At 40.8% G+C, this 16,574-nt stretch overlaps 1 protein-coding gene across 6 annotated transcripts in view; it reads right to left on the minus strand.

Annotated features, from left to right (window-relative positions):
• Positions 1–681: 681 nt before the first annotated feature.
• The window catches only part of LOC116817055 (zinc finger MYM-type protein 4), a 55,714-nt gene continuing 39,821 nt past the window's right edge, over positions 682–16,574 (minus strand). For all 6 annotated transcript variants that reach the window (XM_075060820.1, XM_075060819.1, XM_075060823.1 and 3 more), the window contains 13 exons: positions 16,173–16,210; positions 15,064–15,208; positions 13,743–13,861; positions 12,694–12,865; positions 12,237–12,290; positions 11,965–12,144; positions 11,241–11,335; positions 10,456–10,627; positions 8,491–8,642; positions 7,968–8,079; positions 6,362–6,610; positions 4,153–4,282; positions 682–2,487 (listed from right to left, as the gene is read on the minus strand). In XM_075060820.1, the coding sequence (XP_074916921.1) occupies positions 2,280–2,487; positions 4,153–4,282; positions 6,362–6,610; positions 7,968–8,079; positions 8,491–8,642; positions 10,456–10,627; positions 11,241–11,335; positions 11,965–12,144; positions 12,237–12,290; positions 12,694–12,865; positions 13,743–13,861; positions 15,064–15,208; positions 16,173–16,210 (1,826 nt within the window). In that variant the 3' untranslated portion in view covers positions 682–2,279. The remainder of the gene's footprint in view (positions 2,488–4,152; positions 4,283–6,361; positions 6,611–7,967; positions 8,080–8,490; positions 8,643–10,455; positions 10,628–11,240; positions 11,336–11,964; positions 12,145–12,236; positions 12,291–12,693; positions 12,866–13,742; positions 13,862–15,063; positions 15,209–16,172; positions 16,211–16,574) is intronic.

Below are 16,574 nucleotides of genomic sequence, written 5' to 3' on the forward strand. Positions count from 1 at the left end.
AGACAACAAAGAGTGAAGTTCTCCAGGGAGAAAGAAAAATGAGTAAGTCATCCATCATATACAAATATACTATTTTATTCTACGGGAATATTTCTGTAACTTCTATCCAGGGAAAACCAGAAATTTTTGTTTAAGAACAAACCTAACAGGATGTCTTGACTGATTCCCTTATTAATTGAAAACATTTCACACAACTATCTAATAGAAAGGGAAAAAACCAACAACCTGACAAAGACATGATAGCTGCACTCCTGAGGAATGTCCAAGAACTACAATAATTCATGGATATTTCCTGTGATGTGAGGTTCTGGTAGACCTGCATGCAACTGAGACACTACTTGTTTTGTTTTTTTAGGGGCAATAGAGTTGTGGGGTTTTTTTTTCCCAACTATACGGTATCTGCTGTTGTCAGTTAAAGGCATAAGGATATTTTCTTCCTGAAACACATCAGCTGTCCAAACAGAAACTGTGTGTTTGCTATCTAACTACCTTTAATATTACTATAGGGAGAAGGTTAGTATTTATACACTGTAAAATTAATGTAATTGAGATCATTAAGCCTCCAAGTCTCTGGGTAGTTTGTTGGCAGGGTAATAATGGCCAGGGTATTTTCCCAACACAGCTTTAGGACAAGATGTGAAATAAATAGTCTCCGATCAGAAATGACAGACACAGATGGACTTGGATCATACAGAATCAGGGGCAGGTTTACTTTTCACACAGTTTTCTGTATTAAAAAATACATCCGTGAAATCTGTTACAGGCAGGGACAGGACTACCGAGTACACAACGTCAATAGACTACTTTCCAATTTTATTGTTTAAATTACCTTTGTTACTGCTAAAAATAAAGAAAATTAAAAAAAAAAATTTAATTCAAGGCTGTTGATTTTCAACTCCTGAAACTGCAGTCAGAGGATCAGATATCAAAACCCCTGCTACAGAAGTTGGGCAACTGGCTGCAACTACTGATTAAAAAAAAGTACAATTCTCTTTAAAAATAGTCTTGTATTTCCAATGTATTTATGGCCTGTCGTCCTTAGAAACGAGCATCGTAAGCTTGAGAAAATGGAGACACAGATGTTATCTAAACAGTGTCCTGTCCTCTGGATAGAGTATGGGAGATTCCCCTTTTAAAAGATACAGTAACAGCCAAGCCATTGAAAAAAAATTTCAATTTTCAACACTATCACTAAATTTCTTTGGATGGGGTAGGGTAAAAAACCACACAAGGTACTTTTCTACCACAGTTCTGTTGTCAGAAGTAATACTGCACACGTTGAAAGGGTGGAAAGAGTATCTTCACTTTGAAATGACAAGGCCCTCCAGACTTGCACTGTATAAAAACAAAGAATTAGGTGGGAATGGGGGGAAAAGGGAAGGAAAGCTGCCTTATGCCCAAACCAAACCAACTCTCCAAAATGACTATTTTTGCGCACCACAGCATTTGCTAGATTACATCAACAGACTGCAGAGGCTATTCAGGGGGTTTTCTGCACACAGCCCTAGACCCTTGCTCTCCTATATGTATTCCAGAGATTTCTGTCCCATAACGTGATTGCTCTGATGCTTGACTTACAGCATCTCCCCCACATCAGAGATCCAACAGAGTCCTCGTTATTAGCATGGACTAAGAGCTAGACTCTGGGGTCATGTGACTGTTTGAACGCAGTCCAGGTAGTCATCCACTAGGGTAGTAACCTGGCAGATAAAACTGACTTCTGGCTTAATATCTTTCTTAATCTTGATCCCAGTAAAAAATAAAATAAAACTAAAAAAGTGTGTGTATACATAACGGAAGGTGTCTATTTGTCTAGACCTCACTGCACTGTGTCTCCGTCCACATGGAGATCTCTAGGACCTCCACAGGCTCTTTGGCAGCAATGGCCGCCAGCATTCGGGCTGCAAAGTCACGTGAGCCACAGTCCAGTTCTCTATGCCCATGGTTACTATGGTAGAATTTATACAACAGTTTTGCTTAAAAATATTTCACAATTTTGTTTTAATCCCAAATAAATGAAGGATTTATGCACCGCTTGAACAGGTTAATTCATCTTGAGTTTTAGAGGATTTATCACTGCATTGGACACTGGCGTTTCTTGCAGCTTAAAGTAGTTTGCTTCCTTCTGATTCCAGTTTGCACATCCATTGTGGTTCAAAATATGCCTGTGTAGTGACGTTAACTTGGCTTATTTGATATACAACATTTTCTGAAGGCTGGATGTGTTCACAGTTTGGTACTTGCAATGTGTATTGAAAGGAAAAAATACCCCACTTCAGTTAGTCTGACAATTCAATATCAGAGTCCTCTGATCTGACTTTGGCAAGTTCTTCATGTACCTCCCTCACCATAAGAATACGTGTTAACATGATGTCCAAGGTCCCGGGGTCTATTGGCAACGTGGAGTACCACATAGGGCTATTAGGTACACAAGAACGCTCAGGTTGAAGGTAAAACACATCACTTCTCTGCTTCACGCTTTCAGAACTGTTAGTGTAAAGAAAGGAAGACTATGTATCAGAAGGCAGCATTAGCAGTCCTGTTTGCAACACAGTTAAAGAGACAAAAGGAAAGTAGCTCAGATCTACTATCTGACATCACCTTGAGACTCAATAACTACATTTTAAACAGTAAAATTTGGATCTCCATTCTAGCACCTCAATCTCCGCCCTTCATTGCAGTGAGCTGCCAATTCGTCTCCCGCTCAGAGGGGATTAGCTATTTACAGAACCCAGCAGAACAGCTGCATTTCCTTATAGAGGTGGTTCTTCAATTGCAGTTTCACCCCATTACATGGCATCACCCTCTTAACACAATTAACGTTCAATCTCAGAACAAAACTGGTTCTAGTGTTCTAGGCAACATGGGAGCTCTGGTAAATATATGCAGACTAATGGCATTACTGTATTTCCTGGGACGCTTGATAACTTTTAAACGTTCTTTGGGATACTGAGGGGACAAGAGCCAGTGATCTACAAAAGCAGAGCCTCGCCTGCCTGTTAGTGATGCAGAATGGTGATCTGAGAGAGTGCCTGCAGTCTTGCCTAGCAAGAAGTGTAAAGCCCTCCGCTCCCTGCTGGGCTTTAGAATTGTCACATTAAAATCCAGAAAGTAAAAGAGGCTTTTCACTGCCACTTACCACTACTGCAGAGGCTGAACTATGTCATATGAGGTGGTGCTGCAAATATGTGATAGCTCAGAATGACATCTTCTGACAGTATGTGAGTGAACACAAGGGGGTGGAGAGGGTTCCTGGACATGACTGTGCCTGAGCAGGGCTATTTTGCCTTAAATTTGGTTGTGTGGATTTCAGATAATGATTTACAGGCTATCAGCGGGCACTAATGATGTCACTCTCTGGCATATATGTTCTTTTGAGAGAGAATAATACTGAACTCCATTGCTCAGTGATCTTAAGTGGAGTGGGGGGGAGAGACTGAATAATTTATACGTTCATCCTTGTTCTGAAGCTTCCTTTGTGACTTCTGGAGTAAAGTTAATCTCATCTTTCAGCAAGTAAATGTCAGCATCTCTAGTTGTTACCTCTATTCACACTCTTCCACCCTGCTTTATGAGGAAAGTGCTACTAAGATGTTGCTTATCTTGCACAATGGATTACTGCATTGTAGAGCTTGGCTCTACTTCTCGGAGCAAGGGGCCAGATTACAATCATTCTGCAAGGTCCAGGATCCGTGAGCATGAGGGCAAAGAAGTGGTGGGGGTTACTGCATCTTCCTCTGCCCCTCTCCTCCACCCATCCCGGGGAACTCTTGGCAACATTAATGCAAACCACAGCTGTATTACCATGTAACAGCATTTCCCCATCTCTGGTTGAACCTCAGAGGATCTGCTGGTGCCTGGCTCTGTTTGAGCTGTGATGCTGTTGAGGAGTAGGCAGCCTCAGAGACTGTGCAGAAGCAAAGGGCTGGGTGACCCTGATCCTGAGGGGCTCAACAGGGATTGGGGGACAGATAACTTCCTTGCTTCTTTGCAGGGTAACTGTGTGTGTGGGAACCCCCTTCTTGTGGGGGGGTTTGAAGCTCCTCTGGGGAAGTATTCTCCAGAGCTGCCCTACCCCACCACAGGTTTCCTTGCAAGAGGGCACAATCTGGTCCAAGTATAATCCAAAACTAGGCTGTGCCAATCACTCACCATTTTGACAAGTAAAACTCATAGAGTCGGACTGGACATCTCAGAGGGTTATCTGTGTTTTCAGCCATTTCCACTGCTGTTGGAACCTCCTCGTCCTCGCTCCGTTTTCTTTTTCCTACAGATAACTTATCTGGATACAAGAAAATGACACGAGCTCAGTGGAGAACAGTCCTCCTCTTTGACAGTAAGCTGAAGCTGTTTGGTTTAAGTTCTGCACCCTAATGGGGCTTTGCGCAGCGCATAAATGATGTGCTGTTTGAGAGGATCACTTTTCATGCAAACTGGCACTGCCAAGTCAAACACTGGAAACAACTCCATCAAATGAATGCCATCATTTGTGTTGCTGATAGCTAAAAAGGAGCCCAACACAACAGAAAGGATCTGTTTCTACGCAGACTGAAATGCTGGATCAGGAAAATGTTAATTGCTTATATAACTTAGTTTCACCTTGTTAATGCCGGTTTACAGTGACTGATAAGACCCTCACCCTCATCCACAGCTCAAATGCTAGAACACCATAGTACCAATGCATGGTCATCCCTGGTGTGTCTGTTCCCCATCTACCTCAGAGTGTGCACATCCTTTCCAAGGCACATCCACTCACCTGCCACTATGCTTTTCTCCACCCATCTCCTTCTGCTGCACCTTCAGAGCATACACCTTCACAGCTTTTGATAGTAGTTGTATAAAAATGAAACCAAGATCTACCACTCAGTTTTATCTTGCTTATACAAATGACCTTTGCCAGGACATAGAATTAATTTTGGATAAGTTCCAAAACTAAGGCTATGTCTGTACATAGGGCAGTGCAGCTGTACCAATATAGCTGTGCCGCTGTGGCATGTGTGGTGAAGATGCCGATGGGAGCAGCTGTCCCACCGACATAAGCATTTGTGTGCACTGTGCTATGTTGGTGCAACTTATGTTGCTCAGGGGAGTAGAATATTCACACCCCTGAGGTGACATGAGTTTTGTCAACATAGGCTATGTCTACACTAAGACATAGTGGCCCAATTCTGCATGGACTTGTAACACTATTGGAATCAATGGAGCTACACATGGTGTACATCAATGTAGAAATTGACCCAGTATCCTCCAGAGCCCATAGAACAATCAGACCAGACATATTACAAGTACCTCCCCAGTGAAAGATTGTATGAATAAAAAAATGGCATAAATGCTTGTCAGGTAGTTTCTGCTATTAAGAGAGACTTTATGGTCACTCACTTAGAAAATCAGTAGTGCATGTTATCAATCGTATCAAGGACTTCAACTCTAGGAGGGAAGAGTAGAAGTGTTACTCCCCTCCTGGAGAAGTTAAGAAGACCTAGCACACAAACAATAGCATCTACCTTAATAGAGAGAATTCATAGCTTATCAAATTAACTAAAGTAGGCAGTAGTTTGGTGATCCTGCTTGCTGTCCTTACAAAGGACACGGTCTGATCAGTGGCAGTCAGCACGCTTCCATGGAGTTTTCAATTCACAAACAAGTCAAACATCACCACCACCAACTCCTCTTCCAGGGCTCATTGCCACCCCTCACAGAATCAGATTGCACTTCAGCATTTCCCAGCTTACCAATAAGCTGCTCAACCACTACCGCAGCAAAGGAAAGATGCATTCTCTCTCTAAATCTGGGGCCTGGAAAAGGAGTTTCCACTCCCTCCTCTTGAATTTCATGTGTGTCAACAGCTCTGGCTGTCTTGGCTTTATCTGAACTGTTGTCTTGTGGCTGGTCTGTCTTAGGGCCTGCTCCAGTGTGACAGAGTGTGCAGACTACAAAGCAGATCCTAACCAAGCCGACTAACTTCCAGTGCCCCAGACTTCAATGAGCACCTTAAGGAGCCTGGTCCTTCAAGCGATCAGCTCTTCAGGAAGGGAATGATTCTTATTCTAGGTTTGAATTGCTGGATGTGCTTAGGCTGCTCTAAAAATGATTAGTGTGAATCTTTCAAATATTTTGGGCATCCCATCCACAAGTTTCTATCAGCTGTTGGGGCTCATACAGAATTTTGGTTTTAAATCCAGCTAGAAGTCAAAAAGAAAGGGAAGAGGGAAGTTAAAGTATAAGCAGAACCCAAATATTACTAAATGTGCAAAACGCACAACATTGTTTCCTCATTTTAAAATAAAGCATTGGCAATGCTCCTTGGGCTATGTAAATCCAAATTAAAACCACCTTAAGTAATTAGAAAGCAGCAACACACCTGATTCTACCTCTCCTTTTTGAAAAGGTGGGAAAAAACGCAGGTATGTCATCTTGGTGTTGTATTTCAGAGTCCGAGTGCGTCTCATAACGTGGGCAAAGGACAGCTTCAGATGCTCACTGACATTCTTTAGTTGGAAGTATTTGGTATTGAAGAACAGAAGTGTGTTCAATAAGACTATAGGGGAATATGCACCCAGTTGTTTACATTCCCATAAATGTTCTTCTTCAATTCTCGAGAACATGTACCCTAAGGATAATGGGTAAAGGAAAAGGAAAAATCAGCTCTTTATTAAACAGTCATCTCGTAAGGGCAACTCTCTGCCCTCAGGTATGAGTAAGCAGCTTCAGCGGTGACTTGAGCGCACAGTGTGATCCCTGAGGATTTTCATAGGTTTAAGAAAAGCAATAAACCCCTGTTGGATTGGGGGCAGGGGTTACATTAAAAAGGCAGGTCCTGCCAGACAAATTATAATATAAATGAAATCCTCCTAGAGAACCTGATGCGTCAATGAACTGTACATCAGGTCAATCTCAGATCTGCAGTAAGTAGATTTAACTTGACTGAAATCAACAGAACTGCACATGCTTACACAAGGCATAAATATGACCCATCAAGCATGAGAAAGACCAAGCTATTGATCAGTGAGACTTTTCAAGCAGCCATTATTTATCTCAGTAAGACCTCAGCACAGTTTCACTTTGTATAGCTCAATCAAGTGCTCAAACATTACACTTCTTGGGTTAGAGCACGGATAATTATGTGATACCTCCACATGGAGAAACTGCTGTGACATAGTGAACCTGAAAGCAGGTAAAGAAAAGGAATTATGGAGGTTAATCACAGATGTGTTAGGCAACGAGTGGCCTTGGTGGATGTAGCACCATGTAAATTCATGGGGGTTTTTTGTTTGTTTTTTATTCAAGGAAATACACAGAGAGATGGTCACGGATCCAGGTATGCAGTCACCACAATCACTAAAGGTTCTTTGGTATCCTGAAACCAATTTCCTCTAACCAAATTACAGTAAAAGTTTAAAAAAAAAAGCGTTCAGCTGTTTCAGTTGTATTTATAAAATGACTACCTCTGTCTTGTTCAGTGCCCTTCCCAAGTATACCAAACAACCAACTCTGCAGGAAACAGAGGGAGGATTTATAACAATATTTTGAAAGCCTCCAGTGAAAGATGCTAGATGAAGAGCACTTCAAACATTAATTCATGAAGCTTCATGACATATGGCTAAGGGAAGCGTTATATCCATTTTACAGAGGCATAACTTGAGGCAGAGAGATGGTTAAGTGTGTCTTGCTAAAGGTCCCATAGTCAGTAAGTGGCAGAGTTGAATACGGAATCCAGGATTCCCGATTCTCACAAATGACTACATGTTGTGGAGAGCGGAAGGAGGATAGCACCTCACAGAACAGATCATGCTCCTAATCATGGTAGACTTAATGGAGTAGTTCAGTGCTGCTGTTCTTTGGCCACAGCACTCTTCAGATGACATGTACTGTAAGGAGCACCCTTGAGAACTATTCATTTATAAAGATGGGTTTCACTGTGATGCATGTACATAAAAACAACACAATATGAAAAATAATTGTCCTACCATTTGGAAGTATTGTAGGTTCCCAGATTTTCAATAGTTTGGTAAGTTCAATCATAAACCTGGAATAGGGCTCGGTAAATATGTTATCTATTCTACCATTCTCAAACAGGTACTACAAGAGAAAAGAAAGGAAGAGATACAATTCATAGTTACACAGAAGCGTGATGACAGGTTACAGGGTGTCAGATTTATTTTGGTTCTCTCCTACGGCATTTCTCTTTGCCCTCCTTCTACAATTATGCTCAAAATGAATGTGCATTTTGAAATGTGTTATGCTCCAAAGCATTTTACTGGCATCCCAAGTCTGATAAACACAGAGGCAGTGGCCCAGAATTATTATTAATGCACAGATCTACAGCCATGTTCGGAAAATTCACTATCCTTGAACACAACAAAATACATCCCCAAATATAGCTCTGTCTACAGATGCCGGCGTAATCATTTTAGCTACCAATTACTACAGACACTACATTAAAAAACATCTTATTTACATACTTGGCAATGCAGTAGTTCAATGAGTTACCTGCTGAATTCCAAGGCACAAGTATAAGATGCTGTCAGGATCATATTTTTCACCGTTTGGTCTCCGCACTTCTTGGATAAACTGGCACAAGCCAAAACTCAGCTCAGCAAAAGTGCATGAGAGAATATCCTCCTTGAGTTTCACAGGCCGAACTGTGGGGAATAGAAGCACAGGAGACATAAGACTCCATTCTGCAGGTCAGTCCTTCTGTACTTCCTGGTCCCGTACATCACATGAGCAGAGTTGTTACAACATCCATCTCAGACACACAACTCGTCTCACACCTAAAATAACAGTTCATCACTTTCCTGTTTGTTAGTTAACAATTATGAAGCAGTTATTGTTTTTTGAATATTTAGTGACAACCTTAACTGCCAGCATATGTAACCAATATAAATTTTAACTGAGCAATAAGAAAGTGAGTTCTTAAAACTAAGAAAGACTGTACAGTAGTGTGATCACCAAGCCTAAGGAATAGTGACTTATACTTTAGGCTGGCAGTGTAGGTTTCATAAATCAATTTCATTTTTATAGCTGGATTCAGGGGAATCTTGAGTCTGAGAATGATCATGAGCATTTCCTAGTAGCTCCGGAAATGAGTTGGGTGCAGTATGTTTGACTCATTTACTTAAAGAGACGAAGGAATTAAAAGTTTAAAGGACCAGGATATGGAGAGTGGGAAGAAGAGCAAACATAAGAGTTGGTTCCAGAATAAATGGTCAGAGAACTCTGAGTGAATGCACTGGGCTTGCTCCCTCAATCCCATAGGCAAGTTGCTTCTGCAGACTAGACAGAAAGTCTTTGTGGGGTAAGTTTGGGTATAGAGGCGGCTCCTGGGAGTATGCAGGAAGGTGAGTGAAATTCCCTCACCCACAAAAAATAGGATAGACAAAAAAACTTAATGGATTGCATTTCTGTGGGGACCTACAACCAGCTGTTCTCATATAACAAAAAAATTCCAAAAGGAGCACAGGGGAAGCATTCTTTTCCTAATCAGAAGATTTTTTCCTCTCTCTTATATAAACCCCTCACATTCTGTTTCAGAAAAATTTTAAAATGTTTATTTCCCCAAAAGTATTTTAAAATCTATGAGTTTCTTCTATTCCCTGCAATCAAACTGCTCCACAACTCCCAACTATTATTTCTAAATTAAGGGCCAAATTTTCAGTTGGCCTCTGAAAACATGCCTATAAAACTCTTGGTGTATTCCTAGATCAGACTAGGGAAGAGGGAAAGGGAAGCAGTAACATTTGACTCAGATTCTGCCAGAATTACTGGATGCTTCTGCTAAAAATTATCACCAGTGAAAACATTAACAAGGTTGACATTTCAGCCATCATTATTAGGTTCTAGAGCCAACATTCCAACGGTATGAAAGGAATGGTTCATGCTTTTCTGAGTTAGTTTCAGGCTGGCTGTAGCATGGCATTGGGACACATCTGGAAGATTTTCTATGCAACTGTAAGGGCAAGAAATGAAGGGTCCGATTCTCTACTTCATCACTATAAAACCAGTGAAGAGTTACAAAATTGGCATATGAATGCTTAAATTCTGGAGAAACATACGGGGACAACACAAAGGTCAGTACAGGGTCCTACCCCCTATGTTAGCTCAATCAGAACCCTGCACCTTTATAAACACACCTGTGCTTCAAATCAAGTACAAATGTGCATAAAATGAACACTTATAGGGACATGAATGATTGTAATATTTATACTGTTCAGCTTCCAAATTTCAGTCTGAGTCCTGCTTCAACAGATGACAAGATGCTTTAAAAAAAAAAAAAAAAAAAAAAAAAAAAAATCAATAGCCATGAAACTTGAGACCGGTTTCCTAAAATCCTTACTCCACTCACAGGGACATGGGACTCAATACCAATGGCATGCCTCAAACTCCATCTTGAAAGCTACATCACAACAGGTGCCCTCCAAGTAGCAGGTTTTGCTTCAATAGGAACAAGTTTACCTCCAAATTTTAGTTCCCCTTGGTCTTCCTGTGCATTCTTCCACTGGACCCAATTCCTCCAGGCATTTACCCCATACATGTACTTCAGAGTCATCCCGGAAACAGAGCAGCCTGGATAGGAACCCTGCATAAGATTCCGAGGCTCCACAGAAACTATGGACTTCTTCCTCCCCTGCAGGAAATCCAAAAAGCTCATATAACACAGTGTCCAATTACGGACTCCTTTTAACCTGATCTCACAGGAAAAGTGCATTACACTTTGACCAGCTAGTAAATGCTCACACTCCTGATGCTCCTGTTAAAACAACCTGTCAGAGGACTTCACAAAGAGTGGAGAAATATTAACCTCATTTTAAAGAAGGGACAACTAAGGCACAGGGAGATTCTGCACACATAGCAAGTCAATGACAGAGACAAAACAAAAAACCCAGGTCTCCTTGCATCTAGTCTCCTGCCCTAATCACTGGACAATAATGTCACAGCCCATGATTAAAATACATGAACAAGTAAAACTTGACAGTTTTCTGTGCATTATTATACACCTAAAAATACAGGATCCAAAAGAGTTGCTTTTAAATGCTACCCCATAAAAAGAACACTGATTCTCCTAGCAAAAATACCTAATTTTATAAAATAAACATAAATTGTAGATAAAATATTTCCAATCCTGATCTTTGTTTCCTTATTCTGATGATTATTCAAACTCAAGAGAAGTAAATATGTACGTAAGATTAGCGCCTTAGACGCATGGAGTTTTTAATATGATGGAAGGATGCTTTCCTTACCCGTCTTTTCGGCTGTGGGAAGCCATCTCTATGCCTCCGCCTTGCTCGCGAACGTGAGTGGAGACCCAGTCCTTTATTGAGCGGGTCAAATGAGTCTAAAGTTAAAACAACACCAGCACAAGTTAAATTTATTATATGATTTAACACGGCCATCTAGAAATGAGAGTTTGAGTCATTACTAAGTATCTTAAAATTAGAGACGCCACATCTGGATATTCCTATTGCATTACCACTGGATAATTAAGCAGTGGTATTAAGTTGTAAAAGCAGCTCTGTCGACGTCAGCTAGATGGAAGCTCTGAGATGGAGGACTCTCATGTAAGGGACATGGAATTCTCAGAGTAGGGGGAAAAGCCTCAACACACTGATGTGCTTCTGTACATAAGAAACCGATACCCTTTGTACTTATGAAAGACTCCCACCAGGACAGAGAGGTGACAAATTCACAAGCAGCCAAGGAAGAGTAACCACTATTCTCTATCAAATCATCTAAACTATGTTTTTGAAAGTGTAAGAGAACATGTGCTCTATCTTATAGGGATCAAGTATCTCTATTAGAGAAGATGTATTTCAGCTTTAACAACATCTATTTGTACTGAGTGCAAACATAAGCCCTTTGTGGGCAAATTAACTTCTTGCAATAAAGATACTGGATGGATAGTTCCTAGCAAATCATGTATATATATTTTTTAAAACGTGATAATGCATTTTTCGTTACACAAACCTGAGGGAAAGTCTGCCTCCAGGTCCTGCTCCACATCCCCTTTGGAGAACTGCCTCAGCTCGGGGTCTGGATCCTGCACGGCATTTGATCGTAAGGCATAGTGATTTAGCTCATCCTCCCAGCTGTGTGGAGTTGACACTGCTTCTGATTCTAGATCTCCACTGTAAGTGCTGCCTTGATCTGTAATGAAGAGGACCCATATACAAAATGCACCAAAAGGAAAGAGAGAAGTACAGTAGGACCAAAGTCCTGTCTACAAATGAAATACCAACCTTTCTCAAATATCTTAGGGTCCAGGAACAGCTCATGCTCAGATGTTTGGGATCCTTAAGAAAACAACAACAACAGCAACTAGAATTTGTACGGACATGAAATATTTTACTTATTTAAAACAGCAGCTGAAATGCAGAATTTCTTAGCTCATACAATTGATCCAAAAGGTCAGGAGACTAACCAGTCAATCTTGGGCTAAGAATAGTGGACTGTGTTTAAAGGATTCAAGAAGGCATGCTGGCTTTAAGAGACAGGTAACCAAAATCCCTTATGGAGTAAGACCATTTTCACTGCATTTGCCCTTGTGAAAATAAAACAGCAGCTTGCTGATGGGGCAAAGGGAGGGCTTATCACTGCATGATGCAGGGGCATCTGGTCCAGTGCAGGCAAAGCTGACATTTACCTACCTTTCCCAGGAATGCTTCCTTTAGTATCCTTTTTTAAATGATCACATACCTCCATGAGAGTGCGTTTTTTCCTTCTCTTCATCTTCTGCAATCATTTCTGCCATTTGAAGGAGATCAGCCTCAAATGGATTTGTGGGAATCTTCTCCTTGATGTCCTGAATAGTCTCTATGATCTTATCGGCATTGTCCAGAGTAGTTGGGATAAGCATGGGAACTGGAACCTAAACACACACAGGAAAGTTTAGATTTCTGAGCAGTGACTTATTTTGTTGCACGTGAAGTAGTTTTTTGCGCACCAAATGCATTAAAGAGGATCCAGCTATTTTACTTCCTCTGGCACTTAGACTAAAGGGGCAACACAGACTATCCACAGATTGGACAACTTGCAGTATCTCCGCAATAACCTGAACGATTCCTTTTACCACCACCCTTTTCCCCTGCTGCCCAGCTTTATGACCCTGCATAATGACCAAAATCAATCAAGCAGAAGAGGACTGGATGGGATTCCCTCCAAACCCCATACGGAACCAGAGGTTTGAGTGCCAGAAGAACTCAATGTCTGAACACATTGCCTTTGTGGCACTTCCAGCCTCTGAAAACTCTGGGACCTACAGAGCAGGATCTGAATCTGCTCCCGAGATTGTCACATTGGATTAGCCTACGCTAACTCTTTTCCTAAAAGAATGTTTACAGTACTTTCATTGTTAGAGGTTCTGAAAGCTCCCTGGGAGAATAGCAGAAACGCTACATAACCAGGTATTTGGTTATAGATAAGAGAGACTCAGGCTGAAGATTTTAGGAAATCTCTCTAATTCAAATCTTCTGATGATAAAGTTGGAACCTCTGGGTTATAATTTAGGGCACAGCAGCACAGGAGCTTTTTGAGGATGGGTATTAAATTTTAAGTGACCTCTAAGGCAATGTGACATGACTGTAGCTCTTGCAACCATCTTTTCCCTCGAATACTGCCTACTGGGACGTGTTTAGACAGAGTAAGAACAAATATAACCCTGTTTTCTGTTCTAGCGAGACCAATCTTTAAACTTCAGGCCACAGAACATAATCATGAGTTGTCAGATGAGCTGAACGGTAACTTACAGGTACTGGGACCCCAAGTGGAACTGGCGTATACTGGGTGAAGAGGTGAAGGGGCACTGGCACAAACACTGGTACAGGAACAGGCACCACAAGGATTTGGGGTCGAACTTCATCTTCCTCTATCATATTAAAAAAAAAAAAAAAAGTGGTTTGGTGCCCAGAGGCAAGGGAGCATCTGACAACTCAGTAATATCTCGGAATGCTCCATGAAGAATTATTATTAATAATTCCATCAACAGTGACTTCTGCTTGTACCTCCCCATGCACAACCTTGTACATTCACCCCAGTGACTGACACGTCTACACAGCTGTGTGCACACTTCCTGCCCCTAGCTCTTAACAGAGGATTACAAGCCAGGTAATAAGACAGATTTACCTGAAACAGGACAGGATTCCTGTCAAGGCAGATAAATGTATGTATCATAGACAGTCAAGGGTTGTGACTTGGACCACTCTTCACTGGACTAGTTCCCACCCCCTTTGTATGGCAAGGGCTAAATCCTGGTTGCAAAGGGTCAAATGGAGTTTTACAATTGATTTCACTTGAATTGGAATTTAGCCTTAAAATGTTTAGGCCAATTATTCAAAGAGGATGCCAAACTTGTGCCTGTGTCTGCATTAATAAAAGGCTGCATTTTATTTAAAAATTGCACCTACACATGTCAAATGGATTATTCCATATCTAACTATTTAATTTGCCCACACTGGATTTAAGTATGACACTCTTCTCTTTTTATGGACTTACTCTAGAAAATCCCCTGCATCTTCCCTGGAAGTGACATTTAACTTTAGTGCTGTTATTAGAAACTGTTAGCTATATAATTCAGATGCAAACAATATTGTGACCATATACATGAACAATCAGGGAGAAAGGTATTTCATACACTGTTCTGTATATCAGAAGAAAGATGACTGCAATGAATACTAGACTGTGTGATCTTGTATCTTGCACTCAAATTAGGAGCCAAAAACTCCTTAATTCTAATCCTAGAGCAACACAAGCGCCCTCTGTAGCCCTGAGCATGTCACTTGACCTCCCTGCTTCACTTTCCATATCCATAACATGATGATAGCACCCTTGTCAAAGTTTGAGCTGATTCCAAGATGCATTCCACATGCAGTTTTCATGAATTTCAAGAAATGCAGACAGAGATTGTCTTATATAGTTATAACACAAAATGATGCTTAAAAGCACTATGCAATCAAGCAAAACCCTTTTATTTTAATATTAAAAATCCTTGTCACACACTATCTTACTCATTCACCTGCAATACGGCCTTTTTTTTTATTTATTTAAAAAGAAGGGCAATCTGACACATACCTGTCTGGCATTCCTTATTCTGGGTATGGGGTTTGCAAGATGTGGCCTTGGTCTGGGTGATCGGCTTGCACAATAATGCTTTGTTTTTTAAAAGCCTTGGAGGTTGTGATGGTGGTAGTTTCAGGGCATCTGTCTGAGTACTAGCCTGGTTTTAAATACAGAAAAGAAAGTATGGTAAGTTCAGTACATTTGGCTATGGTATTTTGTTACAATATGAGATCCAAGCCTCCTGCAATATAATACAGACGTAATTTAAAAAATGGAGAATTTGGTATGCAACATGCTTTACTGTTAGTGTGGTAACCACAAAAAAAATTGGAAAAATGGTATCTTATTTGCTCCTCCTGTATCTTCACATCTCTCTCTTACTTTTCTTACTTCCAGCAAAGCAAAAGGTGTTTTTGTTCATTACTCTCCACACTGCTGAGAATAAACCTGGAAGAGTGTCTGGTTTTAGATAACAAACAATGCTGACTAAGTTCTGATTTTGAAACCTTAACAATTTAACAAATATCTAAGACTCAGAAAGAACATAGCTTACTTTTCAGATGCCAAGTGGGGAATGCAATTAGAAATATCCCATCAACTAGGCAAACTGCTGTGAAGTCATTAAAAAAGGGAAAAAATGTAAAAGTAGAATACATCAAGCCCGTCAATTTTAGGATCACTTTTTTAACTGTAAGCAGACTGATTACTTTTGCTTCTAGTTTCCTGCACACTGTCCTCAATCTCTCTCTCTCTCATCATCTATTCCAACAGCATGATCTGATTACAGAGACTCCACTTGGGGGGAACATATATTTGCATTAATTGGCATACTGTAGTTTAGAACATCAAATCAGCAGTTTACCAGTGTACACCATAAGAAAGACTTGTATGTGCAGTAAAAATTCTAGCTCTCTATGAAGATATTAGCAAGCTGGATGTATTTTGAATCTCAGTCACAGTCAGAAAAAAAATCAGTTCAAATAACCGCTGTAACACTACATATAGAACAGAGATATTTGATGTTTGGATAATATCTCTAACAAATCAGTGTGTCTGAGCAAAGCAGGGGGAGATAAAGGGGGAGCAGGAGGAAATTTAAAGGTTCTTTTGCAAAAACTTACATCTCCAATGATCTTTGCTGTCACAGTAGGAACTGCACCTGTTAATTAGAACAACATAAACTTAATTTCTGTATTGACTAACAGCAAGGCCTGCATCCTACAGAGGTCAAGTATTAATCTTCATTGGGCCCAATTCTCTGTTGAATTTAATTAACATAAGAATATAAGAACAGCCGTACTGGGTCAGACCAAAGGTCCATCTAGCCCAGTATCCTGTCTACCTACAGTGGCCAATACCAGGTGCCCCAGAGGGAGTGAACCTAACAGGCAATGATCAAGTGATCTCTCTCCTGCCATCCATCTCCACCCTCTGACAAATAGAGTCTAGGGACACCATTCCTTACCCCATCCTGGCTAATAGCCATTAATGGACTTAACTTCCATGAATTTATCCAGTTCTCT

The sequence above is a fragment of the Chelonoidis abingdonii genome, chromosome 25 (assembly GCF_003597395.2).
Source record: "Chelonoidis abingdonii isolate Lonesome George chromosome 25, CheloAbing_2.0, whole genome shotgun sequence".
NCBI classification, from domain to species: domain Eukaryota; kingdom Metazoa; phylum Chordata; order Testudines; family Testudinidae; genus Chelonoidis; species Chelonoidis abingdonii.